This window comes from Pseudophryne corroboree, chromosome 4 (genome assembly GCF_028390025.1).
Source record: "Pseudophryne corroboree isolate aPseCor3 chromosome 4, aPseCor3.hap2, whole genome shotgun sequence".
Taxonomy (NCBI): Eukaryota; Metazoa; Chordata; class Amphibia; order Anura; family Myobatrachidae; genus Pseudophryne; species Pseudophryne corroboree.
This window is the reverse complement of record NC_086447.1, coordinates 143,915,655-143,943,019: the sequence shown is the minus strand read 5'-3', so window position 1 is coordinate 143,943,019 and position 27,365 is coordinate 143,915,655. Positions and strand designations below refer to the sequence as shown.

The following is a 27,365-nucleotide window of genomic DNA, read 5'->3' as shown; positions in this document are numbered from 1 at the left end:
TGACATTTGCCCTTTCCAATTTTTGAATGGCTTCTTGTAGGAAAGCCCTTTCTGTCAGCAAAGCTGGTAAGCCTAATTTGAAGAATCTGTGAGGTGGGAGTTTCCTTGAAATTCCAGTCTGTACCCCTGGGACACAATATCCTGTACCCAGGGATCCAGGCCGGATGATACCCAGACGTAGCTGAAAAGTCCGAGTCTCGCTCCCACCTGTAAGTGGCTGAGGGAAGAAAGGTTGACGAACCCGTGGAGAGCCACGTATCTAAAGCTTCCCCAAAGAGGCCTGAAGCAGTTTATATGGATTTGAGAGTAGTCTCAATTTTACGGTCTGCCAGTTCTTTCAAAGTGGTAGACCCAGGGACCGGTAAAACCACCTTTTTAGACAGTCTAGATACAGAAGCGTCTACAATAGGGTTTTTTTCCCACTTTTTACTATCCTCCTCAGGAAACGGAAAAGCCACCAGAAGCCTCTTTGGGATCTGGAATTTTTTCTCCGTGTTTTCCCAGGATTTTTCAAATAATGCGTTCAATTCCTTAGACGCAGGAAAAGTCAGGGATGCTTTCTTATTGTCTGTAAAGTAAGCCTCCTCGACCTGCTCAGGTGCTTTGTCAGTAATGTGTAACACATCCCTAATGGCCTCAATCATGAGCTGCACCCCCTTTGCAAGGGATGCCTCCCCCCCGCATATCCCCATCACGTCTCCCGTATCAGAGTCAGTATCCGTGTTGACTTGCATAATTTGGGCAAGAGCACGCTTCCTTGGGCATATACCACGGGAGTTTGAGGAGGCTGTGGGAACAGAACCAGACAAAACCTCTACAGATTTTCTCAAAACCTGCATTTTAGTCTCATTATGAGTTATCCTAGATGACATCTGGGATATCATTCCCTTAACTGAAGCCACCCATAACGGTTCGGATTCAGAAGGCTGAGACATGGTATTACATTCCTGAGTACATGGAATGGATTCTTCTGGGGAAGATACATACTCTGCAGCACAAGACACAGAGTCCCTGGACATGGTAATGTCAGAAAATGTACACACAGGAAAATGTCAGTTTCCTGCAAGTACCTTCAGAGAGACACAGTTAAAGGAGCTCACACACACACACACACACACACACACACACACACACACACACACACACACACACAGCGCCCCAGTAGGCAGTTTTATCATAAAAGCCTGGTGCTGACTGTGCAACCTTAATAGACTACACAGTTAAAATTGTGAATAACAACTCTCTGCCCCTGCTATAACCCCCTGGTACTGCACAGGACAGCTGGAGATATGTGGGGGGTAGCGGCTCTGTGTACGGATCCACCCCCTGTCATGGCACATCTTCCCACACTTTATGATTATACTGGCTTAAGGTAAATTACACAGCTGGTAGTAGAACACATTCCCTGATAGCCCAGTGACCAGTTTTAAGAGTGATGCGCTGGCCCAGGGCACTCCTCATAGCGCCGCACCATAGTACCACGGAGCCCTCTGGAGCGCAGCTTTAATGCTGCACTCCTACCCTGATGCCGCCATTCACACCGGCTCCTCGCTTGTCGGGTCACCGGTGATCTACTCACCACCGACGTCTTCTGGCTCTGCTAGGGGGCGGCGGCATGCTGCAGGAGTGAGCGGTTGCCTCAGGGGCTAGCGATCATCACCCTTAGGAGCTCAGTGTCCCGTCAGCGGAGATAGTGACCATTAACCTCAGAGGGTTGGACACTACTTCCCCCCCCCCTTAAGTCCCAGGAAGCAGGGAGGCTGTTGACAGCAGTCTCCCTGTACCTAACTCTATTTAAAATAATTAAACTATAAAAACTCCTATGGAGCTCCCCTAGCTTTGACCGGCTCCTCCGGGCATAGAGGGAGAAGCCAGCCCACACTATTAAAAACTCTTAAAGTGCCCATGGCTACCAAGGGACCAGTCTATAACCCATTGTACTAATGTGGACCTCAGCATCCTCTAGGACGTAAGAGAAAAAATAGGATTTTGGTACTTACCAGGTAAATCCTTTTCTTTGAATCCATAGGGGGCACTGGAGTACTCTTGGGATATGGACGGCTTCCGTAGGAAACAGGGCACTGAATATTTAAATTTAGAACACTCCACCCCTCCATATCCCCGAGTACCTCAGTGTTTTTTACTGAGCCGTACAGGAACTATAGAGAGGTTGACAATGGAGTATTACATATAACATAACGGACAACAACGAAGTTGACACATAACGTTACTGACAACTAAACAGTTGAAACCATAACCAGCACTTGATAATTTGAACCAGTCAGTGAGAGTGTGTTACCATAAGATCCTCTGAACTTACCACAAACCAGGTAAAACTGCTCTGGATGGGCATCCAGTGCCCCCTATGGATTCAAAGAAAAGGATTTACCTGGTAAGTACCAAAATCCTATTTTCTTTTTCATCCACTAGGGGTCACTGGAGTACTCTTGGGACGTACCAAAGCTTCCCCCGTGGGCGGGAGAGCTGTTTGGCACCTGTAACACTAGGCGACCAAAGCTAAATGCTGACGCCGCAAACGTATCAAACTTGTAAAAGCGCACAAACGTGTGCACTGAAGACCATGTAGCCGCACGGCAAAGCTGCGTCGTAGAAGCTCCACGACCAGCTGCCCATGAAGTTCCCACAGAACGTATGGAATGACCCGTTACTGATGTAGGCGGCTGTAACCTAGCATGAAGGTAAGCCTGACGTATAGTCAGTTTTATCCATCTGGATAAGGTCTGCTTAGACGCTGGCCAACCCATCTTGGCCGCATCATAGAGAACAAACAACGTATCCATCTTACGAACTGTAGACGTTCGGGATACATAAACGCGTAATGCGCGTACCACATCCAGCGTTCCAGAATGTGCTGTCAACACAGGAACTACTATTGGTTGATGTGAAAAGATGACACTACCTTTGGTAAGAAAACGGGATTCATCCGAAGTTCCGCTCTGTCATCATGAAACACCAAATACGGTGGCTTGCATGACAAGGCACCCAAATCTGAAACACGCCTTGCCGAAGCTAAGGCTAGAAGAAAAATTGTTTTCCAAGTGAGAAACTTTATATCCACTTGTTGTAAGGGTTCAAAATATGAAGACTGTAAGAAATCTAAAACCAGATTCAAGTCCCATGGCGCTGTAGGTGGAATGAATGGAGGCTGTACTCTGAGGACACCTTGCAGAAAAAAGTGTACCGACGGCAATAGAGCCAATCGTCTTTGAAAATAAATTGACAACGCAGATACCTGCACCTTTAGTGTAGATAAACGCAGTCCTCCATCTAACCCCATCTGTAGAAATAACAAAAGACGGGATAACTTGAAAGATGATGTCGGAAACTTCCGAGCTTCACACCAACCTATATAGGCACGCCAAATTCTGTAATAATGAGCTGCCGTAACCGGCTTCCTAGCTCGTAACATGGTTGGTATAACCGATTCTGGAATGCCCTCTCTTCTTAAGAGGGCGGTCTCAACAGCCACCCCGTCAAACGCAGCCGCGCTAAATCGGGGTAAAGGAACGGACCCTGTTGTAACAGGTCTGGACGTAGTGGGAGCGGCCAAGGATAGTCTGCGAGTAGTCCGCGGAGATCCGAGAACCAAGCTCTCCGAGGCCAATGAGGCGCCACTAGTAGGACTGTGACAGACTCTCTTTTGATCCGTTTTAGCACCAGAGGGAGCAGCGGAAACAGATACACGAGGCTGTACGGCCACGCGACGGTGAGAGCATCCACCGCCACTGCCTTTGGATCTCTTGTTCTGGACACATACTGGAGCGTTTGGTGATTGTGTCGAGACGCCATCAGGTCCACCTGAGGATAAACCCACCGCTGAACCAACATGTGAAAACACTTCTGGATTTAATGCCCATTCTCCTGGATGAAAATCCCGACGGCTGAGATAATCCGCCTCCCAGTTGTCCACTCCCGGAATGAACACTGCTGACAATATCACCTGGTGGTATTCCGCCCAATTTAGGGTTCGAGCTACTTCCCGCATTGCCATGCGGCTTCTCGTTCCTCCTTGTTTGTTGATGTATGCGACTACCGTCGCATTGTCTGACTGCACCTGGACAGTGTGAAACCGAAGCATGTGCACTGCTTGTCGTAGCGCATTGTAAATTGCGCGGAGTTCCAGGACATTTATAGACAGCAATCTTTTGTGATCCGCCCAGAGACCCTGGAGCTGACAATTTTGAACTACAGCTCCCCAACCTCTGAGACTGGCGTCCGTCGTTAGAATTATCCAATTCCAGCCGCCGAACAGTTTCCCTGCGGTTAAATTGTGTTCCTTGAGCCACCAGAGCAGAGACACCCTTGCCCTTGGCGACAACCTCACCCTCTGGTGAATCTGCAGAAGCGAGCCCGACCACTGTGCGAGCACATCCAGTTGAAATGGACGCGAGTGAAATCTTCCGAACTGAAGCGCTTCGAAAGCCGCCACCATTGTGCCCAAGAGGCGAATGCACAAATGTACCGAGACTGTGCGTGGCTTGAGCACTAATTGTACCAGATGGCGAATAATCTGTACTTTCTGTTGTGGTAGGTAAATTCTTTGATTGACCGTATCGAAAATCATACCTAGGAATTGAAGGCGTTGAGACGGAATTAGATGTGATTTCTTGAAGTTGACAATCCAACCGTGGTAAACCAGTACATTGTACGTTAGCAGCGCATGTTGGAGAAGTATCTGTTGAGACGGGGCTTTGATGAGCAGATCGTCCAAATACGGAACTATGGTCACTCCCCGGGATCTGAGATGAGCTATCATCACAGACATCACCTTTGTGAATACCCGAGGCGCCGACGATAGGCCAAACGGTAGAGCCTGAAACTGGTAATGGCGTATTGCAAACCGCAAGAACCTCTGATGAGGCTGCCAAATCGGAATGTGTAAGTACGCATCCTTGAAATCTAGCGCAATCATGAACTCCCCTGGCTCTAAACTTGCAATCACTGAGCGCAGAGATTCCATCTTGAATCTGTAGTAAGTTACGTACCGAGACCCTTTAAGTTCAATATCGGCCTGACTGAGCCATCCGGCTTTGGTACCACAAACAGACTGGAATAATAACCCTGACCCTGTTGGTGTACAGGGACCAGAATCAACTGCTGAATCCAGTAGGGACTGAATGGCAATTTGCAGAACCGCCCTCTTGTCGTCCGACAGAGGTAGTCCTGTCTTGAAAAACCGCAGTGGCGGAAGACAGTCTAACTCTATTTTGTAACATCTTAACACTAAATTGCGGATCCACCCATCCGCGGATGTCTGGAACCACGCCAAATGGAACGTCTGAAGGCGTGCTTCCACAATCGGAGAACCGAGATGGGCTGGTAGCCCGTCATGCCACTGGCTTGTCGGTGACCTTAGCGTCCTGACGACTTGTGTTGGTTTGTTGGAAACCACGTCCACGTCTACCAGGCGTGGCTGTTCCTCTGCCACGTCCGCGAAAGGACTGCGGTCTAAAGGATTTGAACGAAGGTCCAGAGTACCTCCTTCTTGGTACCGGTGGAGGCAATGGTAAGAAAACAGACTTTCCACCGTAGCCTCAGAAATCCATGTGTCCAATTCAGGACCAAACAACTTCTTGCCATCGTAAGGTAACGCCTCTATACCTCGTTTGACCTCTGCCTCCGCTTGCCAAGAACGCAGCCAGAGTGCTCGATGTGCTGTAACTAGCGACGATGAAATACGAGAAGTGAGCTGACAGACGTCAGTAGAAGCTGTACAGAGATACTCCGCAGCCTCACACATTTGATCAGCAAGAAGTATAAGGTGTTCGTCATGGAGGGCAGACTTAAGTTCTGTTATCAATACTATGAGCGCCTTAGTGACCCAGATACCAACCAAGCCAGGTCTCAGCAGCACTCCTGCTGCTACATACATGGACTTTAGCATAGTTTCTATTTTGCGATCTGAAGGGTCTTTAAGCGTAGTAGCCGCTGGCACTGGTATGGTTAACTTCTTCGTAAGCTTCGACACCGACGAATCAACTATTGGTGGATTCTCCCATGTACATGTCACAGTCTGGAAACGGGTAACTAGACTTAAATCTGCGAGGTATAGAAAACAGTTTATCTGGAGCCTGTCGAGTTTCTACTAACATCTTATATATATATATATCTGGCCAAGTGCAGTACACGTGGCCAGTACTATGAAATGTGATCCCAAATTCCCACTAACACCCCTGCGCCTCCGGTGGAGTAGAGATGTAGTACTGGAACGTTCTGGAATCACAGCAGGAAGACACAGGAAGCATGGTTAGAAATGGCTGCCATGCTTACCCATATAATCACAGTGCAGGTTAAAGTGACATTTATATGAAATCCTGTAATTAGCATACCTGCAGCCTAGCATACTGCTGTTGCTGCAGGTTTTCCCTCTCATGCCGCTGATTGCCCCCTCTGTTATATAATCACAGTATAATGCCCCCCCTCCCCCCTGCATGCTCCGTTGCGAATGCAGTGCGGGCGGGCAGCGCAGCGTGTGGGGCCGGTAGCGGGACGCGCAGTAACAGAGCGGGGAGCGCGTCTTGAATCGCTGTGAGCAGCGGCCGTGCAGCTGTGAGGGCCGGAGCAGCGGCCATCATATAAACAATGTCCCCACACAGCGGGGCGGCGGCGGGAGCTGACCGCCCCGTTCAACATACCTCGACTCCTGCTGCTTGTGGTGAGGCTCCGACGGGGCTTCTCTACAAGCGCCGGCCAGCCTGTGCAGGAGGATCTGTGTGGCTGTAAGGGAGCTCATTCAGTGAGGACCGACACGCCACAGCTGCTATTAGCAGCTTGCACTATCCCTGACCCTGCCTTTTGGAAGGGGGAAAGGGATGTGTATGAAAAAAGAAGTCACTTAAAACAAAAAATATTCAAAAAAATCGTGGACCCAGCCACATTAACCTGTTGCTACTTCGAGCACAGAAAAAAACACTGAGGTACTCGGGGATATGGAGGGGTGGAGTGTTCTAAATTTAAATATTCAGTGCCCCGTTTCCTACGGAAGCCGTCCATATCCCAAGAGTACTCCAGTGACCCCTAGTGGATGAAAAAGAAAAAAGATTTCCCTTGAAATGGCCCCAGCAGCAGAATGAACGAAAGCGAGCATACACACTGAACAATATCAATCACTCCTATCCCTGAACATGCAGTCATAAAAGATATAGCCTAAATTGGACTGCATGTTCAGTTGATAAAGATAAATGATAAAAAATAAGAATTTACTTACCGATAATTCTATTTCTCGGAGTCCGTAGTGGATGCTGGGGTTCCTGAAAGGACCATGGGGAATAGCGGCTCCGCAGGAGACAGGGCACAAAAAAGTAAAGCTTTTACCAGATCAGGTGGTGTGCACTGGCTCCTCCCCCTATGACCCTCCTCCAGACTCCAGTTAGGTACTGTGCCCGGACGAGCGTACACAATAAGGGAGGCAATTTGAATCCCGGGTAAGACTCATACCAGCCACACCAATCACACCGTACAACTTGTGATCTAAACCCAGTTAACAGTATGATAACAGAAAGAGCCTCTTAAAGATGGCTCCTTAACAATATAACCCGAATTTGTTAACAATAACTATGTACAGTATTGCAGATAATCCGCACTTGGGATGGGCGCCCAGCATCCACTACGGACTCCGAGAAATAGAATTATCGGTAAGTAAATTCTTATTTTCTCTATCGTCCTAAGTGGATGCTGGGGTTCCTGAAAGGACCATGGGGATTATACCAAAGCTCCCAAACGGGCGGGAGAGTGCGGATGACTCTGCAGCACCGAATGAGAGAATTCCAAGTCCTCTTTTGCCAGGGTATCAAATTTGTAGAATTTTACAAACGTGTTTTCCCCCGACCACGTAGCTGCTCGGCAGAATTGTAATGCCGAGACCCCTCGGGCAGCCGCCCAAGATGAGCCCACCTTCCTTGTGGAATGGGCCTTAACAGATTTAGGCTGTGGCAGGCCTGCCACAGAATGAGCAAGTTGAATTGTGTTACAAATCCAACGAGCAATCGTCTGCTTAGAAGCAGGGGCACCCAACTTGTTGGGTGCATATAGTATCAACAGCGAGTCAGATTTTCTGACTTCAGCCGTCCTTGAAATGTATATTTTTAAGGCTCTGACAACGTCCAACAACTTGGAGTCCTCCAAGTCGCCAGTGGCCGCAGGCACCACAATAGGTTGGTTCAGGTGAAACGCTGATACCACCTTAGGGAGAAAATGCGGACGAGTCCTCAGTTCTGCCCTATCCGAATGGAAGATTAGATAAGGGCTTTTATAAGATAAAGCCGCCAATTCAGATACTCTCCTGGCGGAAGCCAGGGCCAGTAACATAGTCACTTTCCATGTGAGATATTTAAAATCCACCTTTTTCAATGGTTCAAACCAATGGGATTTGAGGAAATCTAAAACTACATTTAGATCCCACGGTGCCACCGGAGGCACCACAGGAGGCTGTATATGCAGTACTCCTTTAACAAAAGTCTGTACCTCAGGAACTGAGGCCAATTCTTTTTGGAAGAATATTGACAGGGCCGAAATTTGAACCTTAATAGATCTCAATTTGAGACCCATAGACAATCCTGATTGTAGGAAATGTAGGAAACGACCCAGTTGAAATTCCTCCGTCGGAACACTCCGATCCTCGCACCACGCGACATATTTTCGCCAAATGCGGTGATAATGTTTCGCGGTGACTTCCTTCCTTGCCTTAATCAAGGTAGGAATGACTTCTTCTGGAATGCCTTTCCCTTTTAGGATCTGGCGTTCAACCGCCATGCCGTCAAACGCAGCCGCGGTAAGTCTTGAAAGAGACAGGGACCCTGTTGTAGCAGGTCCCTTCTCAGAAGTAGAGGGCACGGGTCGTCCGTGACCAACTCTTGAAGTTCCGGGTACCAAGTCCTTCTTGGCCAATCCGGAGCCACTAGTATTGTTCTTACTCCTCCTCACCGTATAATCTTCAATACCTTTGGTATGAGAGGCAGAGGAGGAAACACATATACTGATTTGTACACCCAAGGTGTTACCAGTGCGTCCACAGCTATTGCCTGTGGATCTCTTGACCTGGCGCAATACTTGTCCAGTTTCTTGTTGAGGCGAGACGCCATCATGTCTACCATTGGTCTTTCCCAACAGTTTATTAGCATGTGGAAGACTTCTGGATGAAGACCCCCCTCTCCCGGGTGAATATCGTGTCTGCTGAGGAAGTCTGCTTCCCAGTTGTCCACGCCCGGGAAGAACACTGCTGACAGTGCTATTACGTGATTCTCCGCCCAGCGAAGAATGTTGGCAGCTTCTGCCATTGCACTCCTGCTTCTTGTGCCGCCCTGTCTGTTTACATGGGCGACCGCCGTGATGTTGTCCGACTGAATCAACACCGGTTTTCCTTGCAGGAGTGGTTCCGCCTGGCTTAGAGCATTTTAGATTGCTCTTAGTACCAGAATGTTTATGTGAAGAGACTTTTCCAGGTTCGTCCATACCCCCTGGAAGTTTCTTCCTTGTGTGACTGCTCCCCAACCTCTCAGGCTGGCGTCCGTGGTCACCAGGATCAAATCCTGTATGCCGAATCTGCGGCCCTCCAATAGATGAGCCTTTTGCAACCACCACAGAAGATATACCCTTGTCCTTGGCGACAGGGTTATTCGCAGGTGCATCTGAGGATGCGACCCTGACCATTTGTCCAACAGATCCCTTTGGAAAATTCTTGCATGGAATCTGCCGAATGGAATTGCTTCGTAAAAAGCCACCATTTTTCCCAGGACTCTTGTGCATTGATGTACAGACACCTTTCCTGGTTTTAGGAGGTTCCTGACAGGTCGGATAACTCCTTGGCTTTTTCCTCGGGAAGAAAAACCTTTTTCTGAACCGTGTCCAGAATCATCCCTAGGAACAGCAGACGTATCGTCGGAAAACAGCTGCGATTCTTGGAATATTTAGAATCCAGTCGTGCCGTCGAAGAACTACTTTAGATAGTGCTCTTCCGACCTCCAACTGTTCTCTGGAACTTGCCCTTTTTAGGTCGTGCAAGTAAGGGATAATTTAGATGCCTTTTTTCTTTGAAGAAACATCTTTTCGGCCATTACCTTGGTAAAAAGGCCCGGGGTGCCGTGGATAATTCAAACGGCATCGTCTGAAACTGATATTGACAGTTCTGTACCACGAACCAGAGGTACCCTTGATGAGAAGGACAAAATTTGGACATGGAGGTAATCCTTGATGTCCAGGGACACCATATAGTCCCCTTTTTTCCGGTTCGCTATCACTGCTCTGAGTGACTTTATCTCGATTTGAACCTTTTATGTAAGTGTTCAAAACATTTTAGATTTAGACTATGTGTCACCAAGCCGTCTGGCTTCAGTACCACAATATAGTGTGGAAAAATAATACCCTTTTCCTTGTCGTAGGAGGGGTACTTTGATTATCGCCTGCTGGATATACAGCTTGTGAATTGTTTCCAATGCTGCCTCCCTGTCGGAGGGAGCCGTTGGTAAAGCAGACTTCAGGAACCTGCGAGGAGAAGATGTCTCGACTCTCCAATCTTTACCCCTGGGATAATACTCGTACGATCTAGGGGTCAACTTGCGAGTGATCCCACTGCGCCCTGAGACTCTTGAGACTACCCCCCCACCTTGAGTCCGCTTGCACGGCCCCAGCGTCATGCTGAGGACTTGGCAGACGCGGTGGAGGGCTTCTTTTCCTGGGAAAGGGCTGCCTGCTGCAGTCTACTTCCCTTACCTCTATGTCTGGGCAGATATGACTGGCCTTTTGCCTGCATGCCCTCATGGGAAAGGAAAGATTGAGGCTGAAAAGACGGTGTCTTTTTTAGCTGAGATGTAACTTGGGGTAAAAAAGGGTTGGATTTCCCAGCTGTTGCTGTGGTCCCCAGGTCCGATGGACCGACCCCCAAATAACTCCTTCCCTTTATACAGCAATACTTCCATCTGCCGTGTGGGATCTGTATCACCTGACCACTGTCGTGTCCCTGACATCTTCTGGGAGATATGGACAACGCACTTATCTTGATGCCAGAGAGCAAATATCCCTCTGTGCATCTCACATACATATATATAGAATGCATCCTATTAAATGCTCTACATGAATAAAATATTTTCAGTCAGGGAATCCGACCAAGCCAACCCAGCACTGCATCTCCAGGCTGATGGCGATCGCTGGTCGCAGTATAACCACCGTATGTGTGTATATACTTTTTAGGATATTTTTCCAGCTTCCTATCAGCTGGCTCCTTGAGGGCGGCCGTATCTGGAGACGGTAACGCCACTTGATAAGCGTGTGAGCGCCTTATCACCCTAAGGGGTGTTTCCCAACGTACCCTAATTTCTGGCGGGAAAGGGTATAACGCCAATATTTGCTATCGGGGTAACCCTACGCATCATCACACACTTCATTTTATTTTATCTGATTCAGGAAAAACTACAGGTAGTTTTTTCACTCCCACATAATACCCTTTCTTGTGGTACTTGTAGTATCAGAAACACGTAACACCTCCTTCATTGCCCTTAACGTGTGGCCCTAATGAGAAATACGTTTGTTTATTCACCGTCGACACTGTATTCAGTGTCCGTGTCTGTGTCTGTGTCGACCGACTGAGGTAAATGGGCGTTTTTAAAACCCCTGACGGTGTTTCTGAGACGCCTGGACCGGTCCTAATAGATTGTCGGCCGTCTCATGTCGTCAACCGACCTTGCAGCGTGTTGACATTCTCACGTAATTCTCTAAATAAGCCATCCATTCCGGTGTCGACTCCCTAGAGAGTGACATCACCATTACAGGCAATTTCTCCGCCTCCTCACCAACATCGTCCTCATACATGTCGACACACACGTACCGACACACAGCACACACACCGGGAATGCTCTGACAGAGGACAGGACCCACTAGCCCTTTGGGGAGACAGAGGGAGAGTCTGCCAGCACACACCAAAAACGCTATAATTATATAGGGACAACCTTATATAAGTGTTTCTCCCTTATAGCATCTTTTATATATATACAATATCGCCAAAATCAGTGCCCCCCCTCTCTGTTTTAACCCTGTTTCTGTAGTGCAGTGCAGGGGAGAGCCTGGGAGCCTTCTCTCCAGCTTTTCTGTGAGAGAAAATGGCGCTGTGTGCTGAGGAGATAGGCCCCGCCCCTTTTTCGGCGGGCTCGTCTCGCGCTATTTTTGAAGTTAGGCAGGGGTTAAATATCTCCATATAGCCTCTGTGGGCTATATGTGAGGTATTTTTTGCCTCTAATAAGGTTTTTATTTGCCTCTCAGAGCGCCCCCCCCAGCGCTCTGCACCCTCAGTGACTGTTGTGTGAAGTGTGCTGAGAGGAAAATGGCGCACAGCTGCAGTGCTGTGCGCTACCTTTATGAAGACTCAGGAGTCTTCAGCCGCCGATTTTGGACCTCTTCTCTCTTCAGCGTCTGCAAGGGGGCCGGCGGCGCGGCTCCGGTGACCATCCAGGCTGTACCTGTGATCGTCCCTCTGGAGCTAGTGTCCAGTAGCCAAGCAGCAAGTCCACTCTGCACGCAGGTGAGTTCACTACTTCTCCCCTAAGTCCCTCGTTGCAGTGATCCTGTTGCCAGCAGGACTCACTGTAAAGTAAAAAACCTAAGCTAAACTTTCTCTAAGCAGCTCTTTAGGAGAGCCACCTAGATTGCACCCTTCTCGTTCGGGCACAAAATCTAACTGGAGTCTGGAGGAGGGTCATAGGGGGAGGAGCCAGTGCACACCACCTGATCTGGTAAAAGCTTTACTTTTTTGTGCCCTGTCTCCTGCGGAGCCGCTATTCCCCATGGTCCTTTCAGGAACCCCAGCATCCACTTAGGACGATAGAGAAACCTGAGGAAACGCGCATCTTAATCTTGCATACACACTTCGATATGCGCAATGATATATTTATCGTGCATATCGACAATTTAAATCATCTAGTGCAATGGTTCCCAAACTTTAAATAAAGTAAATTATGTTTGTGTCATCCTTCGTTTCTTCAGTGTGGTGCGGGACAATATTTGCTTCGGTTTGTCCTCATATTTTACAATTGGCAGCCACAAGCACTGGTTTTGTCTATTACTTTGACCAAAAATAGTTTGAATTGGTCCTAGATCACCAATCCAAGGCACCCCTGCTAGTGTCCCAAGGCACCCCAGGGTGCCTAAGCACACAGTTTGGGAACCACTGATCTAGTGTGTATGCACCTTTACTCTGTTTTTATAATTTTTGTGTGCTCCACCCTTCTTGGGTGCTGTGGACACTTTGTAGCAGGTTGGGGCTGTAATGCCGGCGGTCAGTATCCAGGCCAACAGAGGGGGAAGTCCGCACGAACGCAACAGAGACCCTTGCGGGCTCGGTGGCTCAACACAGTTTCTATTCCCACTCTATGGGTGTCGTAGACACCCACAAGTGGGGATAGTTCCTGTTAGTCGGCATGCCAACTGTCAGCGGTGGCGTTTCTAGCGTCTGTATCCGGACAGCCGGGATCCCGACCGCTGACAAATCAGCTAAATCCCTTTGTAGCACCTTATAAATGTTAATAAAAACATTGAAACTAACATATGCCTAGAACAAAATGACACAGTCAAGTTTATATGGTTGTTTAATAAAACATAAAATTTTTGACACTACCTTTCTTTTTTTTTTTTTTTACCATAAAACATTCCAAACCTCTAAAAAAAATTGTGGTAAAACAGCTGTTATTATTTTCACCAGCAAACCACTTTGCCTATGAATGAGGATAGAAACTTTTCTATCAGCGCAGAAATTACAGGCATTACAGCACTATTTGTAGATGAAAAACAGACCTGCATCATTGATTTTGCACAATGCTAAAAGACTATAGTTAAGCTCCAAATTCCGTAACAAAACAACAGTACATACTAAAACATAACATATAACGTGCTGTCATTTATAGTATTTGCAGAACGTGCACTTTGCCTTTTTATAGCATATTAATAAACAAAGGCCCTTACAAAGTGAAAATACAACAACTAGCATCCGTAGATTATACTTGCTAACACTGCAGACTACCCCAGACCTGAAAACAGACAACGTTTTGGGGCTTTTGTTTAGGAGATTAATTTTATATGGTTATATTAAAAGAAAATATACTGAAAGGGGCAGATTAAATTACCCGTGGGTAAAGCTCCAGGTTTAATGCCAGGTGTCCCACATTAAGAGACAGACTCTATGGGTTTCCCTGCATGTTAAGCCCCCAGAGGATGCATTTAATCACGATTTTTCCCTCATAGCTCTCGAGGCTGCAAGGAAAAGCGCACATTTGTACCCACTGGGGTAAACTAGCGGGTTAGTGAGCCTTCGTTGAATGGCTCTGGTATAAATTAATCTGCCTTAAACAATTCCTCTATTGGTCACATAAGAGTGGAATGTGTGTAGTTTGTAGAATATGGAAGCTAAACATAAACGTAACGGATAGTCAGACCTAATAACTATGTAATGGGTGTGCGGGACACTTGACAACTACCACCGGTATCTGGTTCCCGAGGATGATTTTTGGGCTCCAGCTCTGGCGAGTTTATCAGCTTCTTCATTTCCTTGATAACCAGCATGACCTGGAATGTGTTTCTATAAGAGAGGCAGTGAAAAGTGATTATTATCGCTACTACTAGTATAACAAACCCTGCATATGCTGGGTCACCTCAGTCTCCGCCCCACTATCCTTCTCTGCTGTTCCCTGCCCCCCCCCCCCCCCCCCTCTCTCAATCATCATAGGTAGAACCACCATGATAGAGTATTATCAAACAATGTGAGGCAACATTTGTCCACAGATTCTACATTAGTGAAGAAACCTTTTGAGGGCTGAGCAAATTCCAAGAGGAAGCACCCAATTAATTAGGAATTAGTTAATCGCCGCTCCCAATTTCTGTCATTGGTGGATTTGGGGTGTTTTATAACCACCACAAGGTTAAGCTTTCAAACGTGTTAATACAGACATCAGTTTTCAGCATGATCCCAACTCCTAGTATAGTATACAGCCACAATAAAATGCACTTCAGCAAATAAGCAGTGTTCCCAGACACGCATTCTAGAGCAGGTCCCGACAAATTCCAGAGGCCAGGTAGCCATGGACCCTAGATTTTGCTGCCTGGCTACTAGATTTTGGAAAGAGGAAACAGATCCTCTACAGCCGCAGCTGAGATTTTTGGAGGTGTGCTTGTACTGCAACGGCCATTTCTTGCACAGGAGTGCATGTCCCGTCCTGCCTATTTCCAAACTCCGGCTGCATAGAGATCTCCAATAAGAGGGTCTATGCATGGCCACGGATTGCGGCTGCGGAGGGGTCGTGATGTGGCCACAGGGTAGGAGGTATTGTTTGCCCAGGGGAGGCTGTGGAGTGGTTGGTAGCTGCTCATTAATTTGACCGCATGGGAGGGGGGGTTGTTTGCTTGGGGGGTAGCTGCACTGTAGTGTGGATGCAGAGGGCTGTTATGCCAGGGTGGTACCCCCTTAGTTGTGTGGCCGTGGGGGTTGGTTCCTTAGGGAAATGGGAAGCTGGGTTGTCCCTGGCTCCTCAATTTTAGAAAACCTGCTCTAGAGACAGGCAATGAGCACATCACTGATTTTTTTTGGAATTACTCTTGAGAACAGCACTCACTCTGGGGTAATATTGGGCCAACTTAATGCTGTTGCCGGATATATAAAACAGTGATTGGCAATATAGTAGGGGAGCTAACATGCGTCTAGATCTTCTAGCAAATGGAGAATTACATTAAATAGTACATTTGCACTAATGTTTTAAAATTCAATGAGTTAAAAGGTTGATTTTCTAAACATGCATTCGTGAATCAGCACATCACTAAGACGACTCATGTTCTGTTATAAGCATAGTACATGATGCACAGAAGCAGTATCAGACCCTTGTAAATGGGGGACTGAAAGGAATGGCCCCATTAGAGAGCTGAAATGATTGTGAAGAATCTGTAGTGGACTTTTCCATTACTAGCCATTCGTATAAAGATACCAAAAACTACTACAGAAACACCATACTCGAGGAAACCTAAGCACTGTCACACTTTATTTGTGATGAAGGTACAAATTCTACTACTACTGTACTCACCCAATTAACATCAATCCCATGTGAAAGATGATCCAGTTTTTCAAAGTCTTCTCTGTTTTTGACCTCCCCGCCACTGGCAGTCTTCCAGCCATTGTCCTTCCAGTTAGATGTCCACTTAGTGGCACCTGGTAAACATAGTGACGTAACATTAATAAGCACGATTTGTAACCCTGGCAGATGGGGAAGAGTACTAAAGTAGTAGTCACTGGTGCATTAATGGCACTTACCATTAATCGTAAACTCGCTGTCCGTGCGTATCTCAATTTTTGAGAGATTCTGGCTTCTAGCCTGTTCTAGCGCCTTACATGCTGCCTGGGGGGTGGAGTCCATATGAGATTAGATCATTTTATTTTACATACTTTATACACAATGTCACACAAGTTATCTGTGTGTTGGAAGTAAACAACTTTCCTTAAATTAATAAAAAAAACTGGCTCAAAGAAATTTTATTTTTTACAAATTGTACGCCACAAAATATCTCAAATAGCTAATTGCTGTAAAAGGGCAATTCCTGAACAAAGTTAGCATGACTTTATATATGTTTAATCAAACATCCATGTGCTAATAATACAAAAATGTGTGCATTTTAATTAGCTTGTTCCCATTTTCACTCACTAGTAAATTTATACAGGTTTGAAGAGTATCATTCACTTCTCCCTTTGCCTACCAAATGAAACGTAACATAATTCCTGAATAACTAACTACTAGCATCTGCCATGTATAAATATAGAGCCTCAATGGAACACTAAGTAGTAGATTACCTGTATTTCTGCGCGTTGATTTGTCGGCCTTCCTTCCAGCCTTTCTGACACATTCCTGATAATACAGAAAAAGATAAATTCTCAAAAAACTTTATTTCATGCAACAAAGTCTGGTGATGTCTTATACATACTCTGTATAAACAAGTAGGTGAATGGCATGCGATCTCTGCATGGAAACCCCACAGGGAGTGTGCAAATTAGTATACATAGAAACACAATACAGGTTGAGTGTCTCATATCCAAATATTCCGAAATACAGAATATTCCGAAATACGGAATGTTTTGAGTAAGTGAAACTTTTGTTTTCTGATGGCTCAAAGTACACAAACTTTATTTAATGCACAAAGTTACTAAAAAAAATATTGGCTAAAAATTACCTTCAGGCTGTGTGTACAAGGTGTATATGAAACATAAAAACATTCTGTGCTTAGACTTGGGTCCCATCACCATGATATCTGATTATGGTATGCAATTATTCCAAAATACGGAAAAATCCAATATCCAAAATACTTCTGGTCCCAAGCATTTTGGAGAAGGGATACTCAACCTATACTTAGAAATAAGGATTTACCGGTAGGTATTAAAATCCTATTTTAATACCCACTCTGACAATTGGTGTATTTGTATAAACACACCTAGAGAGATGCAGCCTTCTAGATTAAGGTGATATTACTTGGAAAATTGATAAGAATCAGCACCAGCGAGGGAGAGTCGCCCTTCTCACATTCCTAGTAAATAAACTGCTCATATTGGGGCACACTTAGCGTACTAGTATAAGCTGGCTGTCCTTAGTCATCTAGAAACATATGAATGATTGTTCCGATCTTCTAGCAGGCAATAAATTTTTATGTTTAGCACCAGTTATCAGAAACTTTTCCGCAACTTCTACCTTTCTGTGTGGCAATAGAATCTTTTTTGGGGGGTGGATAAGATTGCTCTATTTCTCCTAGTCCATAGAGGATGCTGGGGACTCCAAAAGGACCATGGGGTATAGACGGGATCCGCAGGAGACATGGGCACACTAAAAAGACTTTGACTGGGTGTGAACTGGCTCCTCCCTCTATTCCCCTCCTCCAGACCTCAGTTAGATTCTGTGCCCAGGAGTGACTGGACACACACTAGGGGAGCTCTACTGAGTTTCTCTGGAAAAGACTTATGTTAGGCTTTTTTATTTTCAGGGAGACCTGCTGGCTACAGGCTCCCTGCATCGTGGGACTGAGGGGAGAGAAGTCAGACCTACTTCTTCTTAGTTAAGGGCTCTGCTTCTTAGGCTAGTGGACACCATTAGCTCCAGAGGGTTCGATCACTTGGTTCGCCTAGCTGCTTGTTCCCGGAGCCGCGCCGCCATCCCCCTCACAGAAGCCAGAAGAAAGAAGCCGGGTGAGTGTGAGAAGAACAGAAGACATCAGAAGACTTCAGTAACGGTACAGCGCAGCGGTAGCGCTGCGCTCCATGCTCCCACACACATCACCAACGGCACTCACAGGGTGCAGGGCGCTAGGGGGGGGGGAGCGCTCTGGGCAGCAGTTACTGGGGTCAATTTAACTGGCAGAAGGCAATACCCCCGCCAGTATAATAAATTCAAAATTGAGCGGGACTACAGCGCGCCGAGAAAGGGCGGGGCTTAGCCGCACAGCTCACCAGCGCCATTTTCTCTCTCCACAGCCGCTGCAGAGACGCTGGCCCGGATCTCCAAGCTCCTTACAAGTAACAAGGGAGCACATGCAATTTGGTGCTTTTTGATCTTATATTACAGCGCTGACCACATATATTATTTATTTGTAGTATATGGGCGCTGGGGTGTGAGCTGGCATACTCCCTCTGTGTTCTCTCTGCAGGTTTCCCTGTGGATCTGTCCCCTTTTTTGTGTGGCCGGCGTGAGTGTGGGTGTGTCGGTAGTGCGTGTCGACATGTCTGAGGCTGAGTTTCCTCCCCGGAGGAAGTTACTGGGGGCGCAGAAAAAGATTTGGGAATGAATCTGTCGGCACAGCCGACTGCTTATTGGGCGAATATGTTGAGTACACTGAATGCAAATGTGGCATTATTGTCTAAGAGGCTAGATAAATCTGATTCTCAGACACAAGCATGGAGGAAATCCATGGAGGACGCTCTGTCTCAGGTACAGACCACCTCAGGGTCACAAAAACGTTCATTTACCCAGATGGCAGATACAGATACCGACACAGACTCTGATTCCGATTTCAATGAGACTACTTTACATCCGAGGGTGGTTAAGAGTATTCAGTACATGATTGTGGCTATTAAAGATGTTTTATATATCTCTGAGGAACCTGCTGTTCCAGACACAAGGGTTTGCTTATTTAAAGGGAAAAAAGCCTGAAGTGAAGTTTCCCCCCTCTCATGAACTGAACGCTCTTTGTGAAAAGGCTTGGGAGTCGCCTGACAAAAGGTGGCAGATTCCCAAGAGAATTTTTATGGCATATCCTTGTCAGAGTGGGTATTAAAATAAGAATTTACTTACCGATAATTCTATTTCTCGTAGTCCGTAGTGGATGCTGGGGACTCCGTAAGGACCATGGGGAATAGCGGCTCCGCAGGAGACTGGGCACAAAAGTAAAGCTTTAGAACTACCTGGTGTGCACTGGCTCCTCCCCCTATGACCCTCCTCCAAGCCTCAGTTAGGATACTGTGCCCGGACGAGCGTACACAATAAGGAAGGATTTTTGAATCCCGGGTAAGACTCATACCAGCCACACCAATCACACCATATAACTTGTGATCTAAACCCAGTTAACAGCATGATAACAGAGGAGCCTCTAGAAAAGATGGCTCACTACAGCAATAACCCGATTTTTTGGTAACAATAACTATGTACCAGTATTGCAGACAATCCGCACTTGGGATGGGCGCCCAGCATCCACTACGGACTACGAGAAATAGAATTATCGGTAAGTAAATTCTTATTTTCTCTGACGTCCTAGTGGATGCTGGGGACTCCGAAAGGACCATGGGGATTATACCAAAGCTCCCAAACGGGCGGGAGAGTGCGGATGACTCTGCAGCACCAAATGAGAGAACTCCAGGTCCTCCTCAGCCAGGGTATCAAATTTGTAGAATTTTACAAACGTATTTGCTCCTGACCAAGTAGCTGCTCGGCAAAGCTGTAAAGCCGAGACCCCTCGGGCAGCCGCCCAAGATGAGCCCACCTTCCTTGTGGAATGGGCTTTTACAGATTTTGGCTGTGGCAGGCCTGCCACAGAATGTGCAAGCTGAATTGTACTACAAATCCAACGAGCAATAGTCTGCTTAGAAGCAGGAGCACCCAGCTTGTTGGGTGCATACAGAATAAACAACGAGTCAGATTTTCTGACTCCAGCCGTCCTGGAAACCTATATTTCCAGGGCTCTGACAACGTCTAGCAACTTGGAGTCCTCCAAGTCCCTAGTAGCTTTCCATGTGAGATATTTTAACTCCACATATTTAAGTGGTTCAAACCAATGTGACTTTTGGAACCCAAAAACTACATTTAGATCCCAAGGTGCCACTGGAGGCACAAAAGGAGGCTGTATATACAGTACCCCTTTCACAAACGTCTGAACTTCAGGGACTGAAGCTAGTTCTTTTTGGAAGAAAATTGACAGGGCCGAAATTTGAACCTTAATGGACCCCCATTTCAGGCCCATAGACACTCCTGTTTGCAGGAAATGTAGGAATCGACCTAGTTGAAAATTCCTCCGTCGGGGCCTTACTGGCCTCGCACCACGCAACATATTTTCGCCAAATGCGGTGATAATGTTTTGCGGTTATATCTTTCCTGGCTTTGATCAGGATAGGAATGACTTCATCCGGAATGCCTTTCTCCTTCAGGATCCGGCATTCAACCGCCATGCCGTCAAACGCAGCCGCGGTAAGTCTTGGAACAGACAGGGTCCTTGCTGGAGCAGGTCCCTTCTTAGAGGTAGAGGCCACGGATCCTCCGTGAGCATCTCTTGAAGTTCCGGTTACCAAGTCCTTCTTGGCCAATCCGGAGCCACGAATATAGTGCTTACTCCTCTCCATCTTATAATTCTCAGTACCTTGGGTATGAGAGGCAGAGGAGGGAACACATACACTGACTGGTACACCCACTGTGTTACCAGAGCGTCTACAGCTATTGCATGAGGGTCCCTTGACCTGGCGCAATACTTGTCGAGTTTTATAAACATGTGGAAGACTTCTGGGTGAAGTCCCCACTCTCCCGGGTGGAGGTCGTGTCTGCTGAGGAAGTCTGCTTCCCAGTTGTCCACTCCCGGAATGAATACTGCTGACAGTGCTATCACATGATTTTCCGCCCAGCGAAGAATCCTTGCAGTTTCTGCCATTGCCCTCCTGCTTCTTGTGTCACCCTGTCTGTTTACGTGGGTGACTGCCGTGATGTTGTCCGAATGGATCAACTCCGGGTGACCTTGAAGCAGAGGTCTTGCTGAGCTTGGAGCATTGTAAATGGCCCTTAGCTTCAGGATATTTATGTGAAGTGATGTCTCCAGGCTTGACCATAAGCTCTGGAAATTCCTTCCCTGTGTGACTGCTCCCCAGCCTCGCAGGCTGGCATCCGTGGTCACCAGGACCCAGTCCTGAATGTGCGGCCTTCTAGAAGATGAGCACTCTGCAACCACCACAGGAGAGACACCCTTGTGCTTGGTGACAGGGTTATCCGCTGATGCATCTGAAGATGCGACCCGGACCATTTGTCCAGCAGGTCCCACTGGAAATTTCTTGCGTGGAATCTGCCGAATGGGATTGCTTCGTAGGAAGCCACCATTTTTCCCAGAACCATTTCATTGATGTACTGAGACTTGGCTCGGTTATAGGAGGTTCCCGACTAGCTCGGATAACTCCCTGACTTTCTCCTCCGGGAGAAACACCTTTTTCTGGACTGTGTCCAGGATCATCCCTAGGAACAGAAGACGAGTCGTCGGAATCAGCTGCGATTTTGGAATATTGAGAATCCAATTGTGCTGCCGCAACACTACCTGAGATAGTGCTACACCGACCTCCAACTGTTCCCTGGATCTTACCCTTATCAGGGAATCGTCCAAGTAAGGGATAACTAAAATTCCCTTCCTTCGAAGGAGTATCATCATTTCGGCCATTACCTTGGTAAAGACCCAGGGTGCCGTGGACCATCCATACGGCAGCGTCTGAAACTGATAGTGACAGTTCTGTACCATAAACCTGAGGTACACTTGGTGAGAAGGGTAAATTGGGACATGAAGGTAAGCATCCTTGATGTCCCGAGACATCATGTAGTCCCCTTCTTCCAGGTTCGCAATCACTGCTCTGAGTGACTCAATCTTGAATTTGAACCTCCGTATGTAAGTGTTCAAGATTTTAGATTTAGAATCGGTCTCACCGAGCCGTCCGGCTTCGGTACCACAACAGTGTGGAATAATACCCCGTTTCCTGTTGCAGGAGGGGTACCTTGATTATCAAAACACCTTACTGACAGCGCCTAAAGAATGGATCAGTCTACCGAAATGCAACCGCACCTGAGCGCTGCCGAAAATAGGCACTGTGCGTGTGCCTATGGATGCAGTAATTGAAAAGGAAAAAAAATCGGCTGCGCTTAGGGTGCTTTACAAATGGGTATAAATCATGGAGAGTTGACAAACTTCTATGTAGAGTGGATTTATTATGATATAAAATACATCAACAACAAATAAAATAAATCATGTACAACATAATAAATAAATGACTATACTCTAAAACACCATTATATAAACACACAGTATCAATCGAGATCTATGTATAATGTTCCCCTGATTCAGGGTTAGGGATTGATACTTATTGACAATTGTAACAATGATGGAACTTAAGTAGTTACAATTTAACTCTGCAATGCATTATGGCTAGGAATAGATGGAAACAGCAAAGCTTTTTCTCCAATACTCGGAGACAGAAAGAAAGGGCCCAGCGGTCGGCAATGAAATAAATAGTATACAGTTTTACCTGTAAAACTGTATACTATTTATTTCATTGCCGACCGCTGGGCCCTTTCTTTCTGTCTCCGAGTATTGGAGAAAAAGCTTTGCTGTTTCCATCTATTCCTAGCCATAATACATTGCAGAGTTAAATTGTAACTACTTAAGTTCCATCATTGTTACAATGGTCAATAAGTATCAATCCCTAACCCTGAATCAGGGGAACATTATACATAGATCTCGATTGATACTGTGTGTTTATATAATGGTGTTTTAGAGTATAGTCATTTATTTATTATGTTGTACATGATTTATTTTATTTGTTGTTGATGTATTTTATATCATAATAAATCCACTCTACATAGAAGTTTGTCAACTCTCCATGATTTATACCCATTTGTAAAGCACCCTAAGCGCAGCCGATTTTTTTTCCTTCTTTTCAGTACCTTGATTATCACCTGCTGGGAATACAGCTTGTGAATGGCTTCCAAAACTGCCTCCCTGTCAGAAGGAGACATCGGTAAAGCCGACTTTAGGAAACGGCGAGGGGGAGATGTCTCGAATTCCAATTTGTACCCCTGAGATATCACCTGAAGGATCCAGGGGTCTACTTGCGAGTGAGCCCACTGCGTGCTGAAATTCATTGAGACGGGCCCCCACCGTGCCTGATTCTGCTTGTAAAGCCCCAGCGTCATACTGAGGGCTTGGCAGAGGCGGGAGAGGGCTTCTGTTCCTGGGAACTGGCTGATTTCTGCAGCCTTTTTCCTCTCCCTCTGTCACGGGGCAGAAATGAGGAACCTTTTGCCCGCTTGCCCACGAAAAGACTGCGCCTGATAATACGGCGTCTTCTTATGTTGAGAGGCGACCTGGGGTACAAACGTGGATTTCCCAGCTGTTGCCGAGGCCACCAGGTCTGAAAGACCGACCCCAAATAACTCCTCCCCTTAATAAGGCAATACTTCCAAATGCCGTTTGGAATCCGCATCACCTGACCACTGTCGTGTCCATAACCCTCTACTGGCAGAAATGGACAACGCACTTAGACTTGATGCCAGTCGGCAAATATTCCGCTGTGCATCACGCATATATAGAAATGCATCTTTTAAATGCTCTATAGGCAATAATATACTGTCCCTATCTAGGGTATCAATATTTTCAGTCAGGGAATCCGACCACGCCAACCCAGCACTGCACATCCAGGCTGAGGCGATTGCTGGTCGCAGTATAACACCAGTATGTGTGTAAATACATTTTAGGATACCCTCCTGCTTTCTATCAGCAGGATCCTTAAGGGCGGCCATCTCAGGAGAGGGTAGAGCCCTTGTTCTTACAAGCGTGTGAGCGCTTTATCCACCCTAGGGGGTGTTTCCCAACGCACCCTAACCTCTGGCGGGAAAGGATATAATGCCAATAACATTTTAGAAATTATCAGTTGTTATCGGGGGAAACCCACGCATCATCACACACCTCATTTAATTTCTCAGATTCAGGAAAACTACAGGTAGTTTTTCCTCACCGAACATAATACCCCTTTTTGGTGGTACTCGTATTATCAGAAATGTGTAAAACATTTTTCATTGCCTCAATCATGTAACGTGTGGCCCTACTGGAAGTCACATTTGTCTCTTCACCGTCGACACTGGAGTCAGTATCCGTGTCGGCGTCTATATCTGCCATCTGAGGTAACGGGCGCTTTAGAGCCCCTGACGGCCTATGAGACGTCTGGACAGGCACAAGCTGAGTAGCCGGCTGTCTCATGTCAACCACTGTCTTTTATACAGAGCTGACACTGTCACGTAATTCCTTCCAACAGTTCATCCACTCAGGTGTCGACCCCCTAGGGGGTGACATCACTATTACAGGCAATCTGCTCCGTCTCCACATCATTTTTCTCCTCATACATGTCGACACAAACGTACCGACACACAGCACACACACAGGGAATGCTCTGATAGAGGACAGGACCCCACTAGCCCTTTGGGGAGACAGAGGGAGAGTTTGCCAGCACACACCAGAGCGCTATATATATATATATACAGGGATAACCTTATATAAGTGTTTTTCCCCTTATAGCTGCTGTATTTTTAATACTGCGCGTAATTAGTGCCCCCCTCTCTTTTTTAACCCTTTCTGTAGTGTAGTGACTGCAGGGGAGAGCCAGGGAGCTTCCCTCCAACGGAGCTGTGAGGGAAAATGTCGCCAGTGTGCTGAGGAGATAGGCTCCGCCCCCTTCTCGGCGGCCTTATCTCCCGTTTTTCTGTGTATTCTGGCAGGGGTTAAATTCATCCATACAGCCCAGGAGCTATATGTGATGCATTTTTTGCCATCCAAGGTGTTTTTATTGCGTCTCAGGGCGCCCCCCCCCCCCCCAGCGCCCTGCAGCCTCAGTGACCGGAGTGTGAAGTGTGCTGAGAGCAATGGCGCACAGCTGCAGTGCTGTGCGCTACCTTGTTGAAGACAGGACGTCTTCTGCCGCCGATTTTCCGGACCTCTTCTGTCTTCTGGCTCTGTAAGGGGGCCGGCGGCGCGGCTCTGGTACCTATCCATGGCTGGGCCTGTGATCGGTCCCTCTGGAGCTAATGTCCAGTAGCCTAAGAAGCCCAATCCACTCTGCACGCAGGTGAGTTCGCTTCTTCTCCCCTTAGTCCCTCGATGCAGTGAGCCTGTTGCCAGCAGGTCTCACTGAACATAAAAAACCTAAAACTAAACTTTTCACTAAGCAGCTCAGGAGAGCCACCTAGTGTGCACCCTTCTCGTTCGGGCACAAAAATCTAACTGAGGCTTGGAGGAGGGTCATAGGGGGAGGAGCCAGTGCACACCAGGTAGTTCTAAAGCTTTACTTTTGTGCCCAGTCTCCTGCGGAGCCGCTATTCCCCATGGTCCTTACGGAGTCCCCAGCATCCACTAGGACGTCAGAGAAAATATGATAAAATAAGATTTTACTTACCGATAAATCTATTTCTCGGAGTCCGTAGTGGATGCTGGGGTTCCTGAAAGGACCATGGGGAATAGCGGCTCCGCAGGAGACAGGGCACAAAAAGTAAAGCTTTTTCCGATCAGGTGGTGTGCACTGGCTCCTCCCCCTATGACCCTCCTCCAGACTCCAGTTAGGTACTGTGCCCGGACGAGCGTACACAATAAGGGAGGATTTTGAATCCCGGGTAAGACTCATACCAGCCACACCAATCACACCGTACAACTTGTGATCTAAACCCAGTTAACAGTATGATAACAGCGGAGCCTCTGACAGATGGCTTCCTACAACAATAACCCGAATAAGTTAACAATAACTATGTACAATTTATGCAGATAATCCGCACTTGGGATGGGCGCCCAGCATCCACTACGGACTCCGAGAAATAGATTCATCGGTAAGTAAAATCTTATTTTCTCTATCGTCCTAGTGGATGCTGGGGTTCCTGAAAGGACCATGGGGATTATACCAAAGCTCCCAAACGGGCGGGAGAGTGCGGATGACTCTGCAGCACCGAATGAGAGAACTCCAGGTCCTCCTTAGCCAGAGTATCAAATTTGTAAAATTTTACAAACGTGTTCTCCCCTGACCACGTAGCTGCTCGGCAAAGTTGTAATGCCGAGACCCCTCGGGCAGCCGCCCAAGATGAGCCCACCTTCCTTGTGGAGTGGGCCTTTACAGATTTAGGCTGTGGCAGGCCTGCCACAGAATGTGCCAGTTGGATTGTGCTACAGATCCAACGAGCAATCGTCTGCTTAGACGCAGGAGCACCCATCTTGTTGGGTGCATACAATATAAACAACGAGTCAGATTTTCTGACTCCAGCTGTTCTTGCAATATATATTTTCAATGCTCTGACAACGTCCAGTAACTTGGAGTCCTCCAAGTCACTTGTAGCCGCAGGCACTACAATAGGCTGGTTCAGATGAAATGCTGACACCACCTTAGGGAGAAAATGCGGACGAGTCCGCAGTTCTGCCCTGTCCGAATGGAAAATCAGATATGGGCTTTTGTAAGATAAAGCTGCCAATTCTGACACTCTCCTGGCAGAAGCCAGGGCTAGAAGCATGGTCACTTTCCAAGTGAGATATTTCAAATCCACCTTATTTAGTGGTTCAAACCAATGAGATTTTAGAAAATCCAAAACTACATTGAGATCCCACGGTGCCACTGGAGGCACCACAGGAGGCTGTATATGCAGCACTCCCTTCACAAAGGTCTGGACTTCAGGGACTGAAGCCAATTCTTTTTGAAAGAAAATCGACAGGGCCGAAATTTGAACCTTAATAGATCCCAATTTGAGACCCATAGACAATCCTGATTGCAGGAAATGTAGGAATCGACCCAGTTGAAATTCCTCCGTCGGAGCACTCCGATCTTCGCACCACGCAACATATTTTCGCCAAATTCGGTGATAATGTTGCACGGTTACTTCTTTCCTTGCTTTAATCAAAGTAGGAATGACTTCTTCCGGCATGCCTTTTTCCATTAGGATCCGGCGTTCAACCGCCATGCCGTCAAACGCAGCCGCGGTAAGTCTTGAAACAGAGAGGGACCCTGCTGAAGCAAGTCCCTCCTTAGAGGTAGAGGCCACGGATCTTCCGTGATCATCTCTTGAAGTTCCGGGTACCAAGTCCTT

The 27,365-nt window shown here is 47.0% G+C and overlaps 1 protein-coding gene across 2 annotated transcripts in view; it reads right to left on the bottom strand.

The window, feature by feature from the left end:
• Positions 1-13,574: 13,574 nt before the first annotated feature.
• LOC134909062 (ribonuclease H1-like) overlaps positions 13,575-27,365 on the bottom strand; it is a 90,309-nt gene continuing 76,518 nt past the window's right edge. For both annotated transcript variants that reach the window (XM_063915475.1, XM_063915474.1), the window contains exons 4-7: positions 16,832-16,886; positions 16,298-16,382; positions 16,071-16,195; positions 13,575-14,578 (exon numbers count right to left, since the gene is read on the bottom strand). In XM_063915475.1, the coding sequence (XP_063771545.1) occupies positions 14,474-14,578; positions 16,071-16,195; positions 16,298-16,382; positions 16,832-16,886 (370 nt within the window). In that variant the 3' untranslated portion in view covers positions 13,575-14,473. The remainder of the gene's footprint in view (positions 14,579-16,070; positions 16,196-16,297; positions 16,383-16,831; positions 16,887-27,365) is intronic.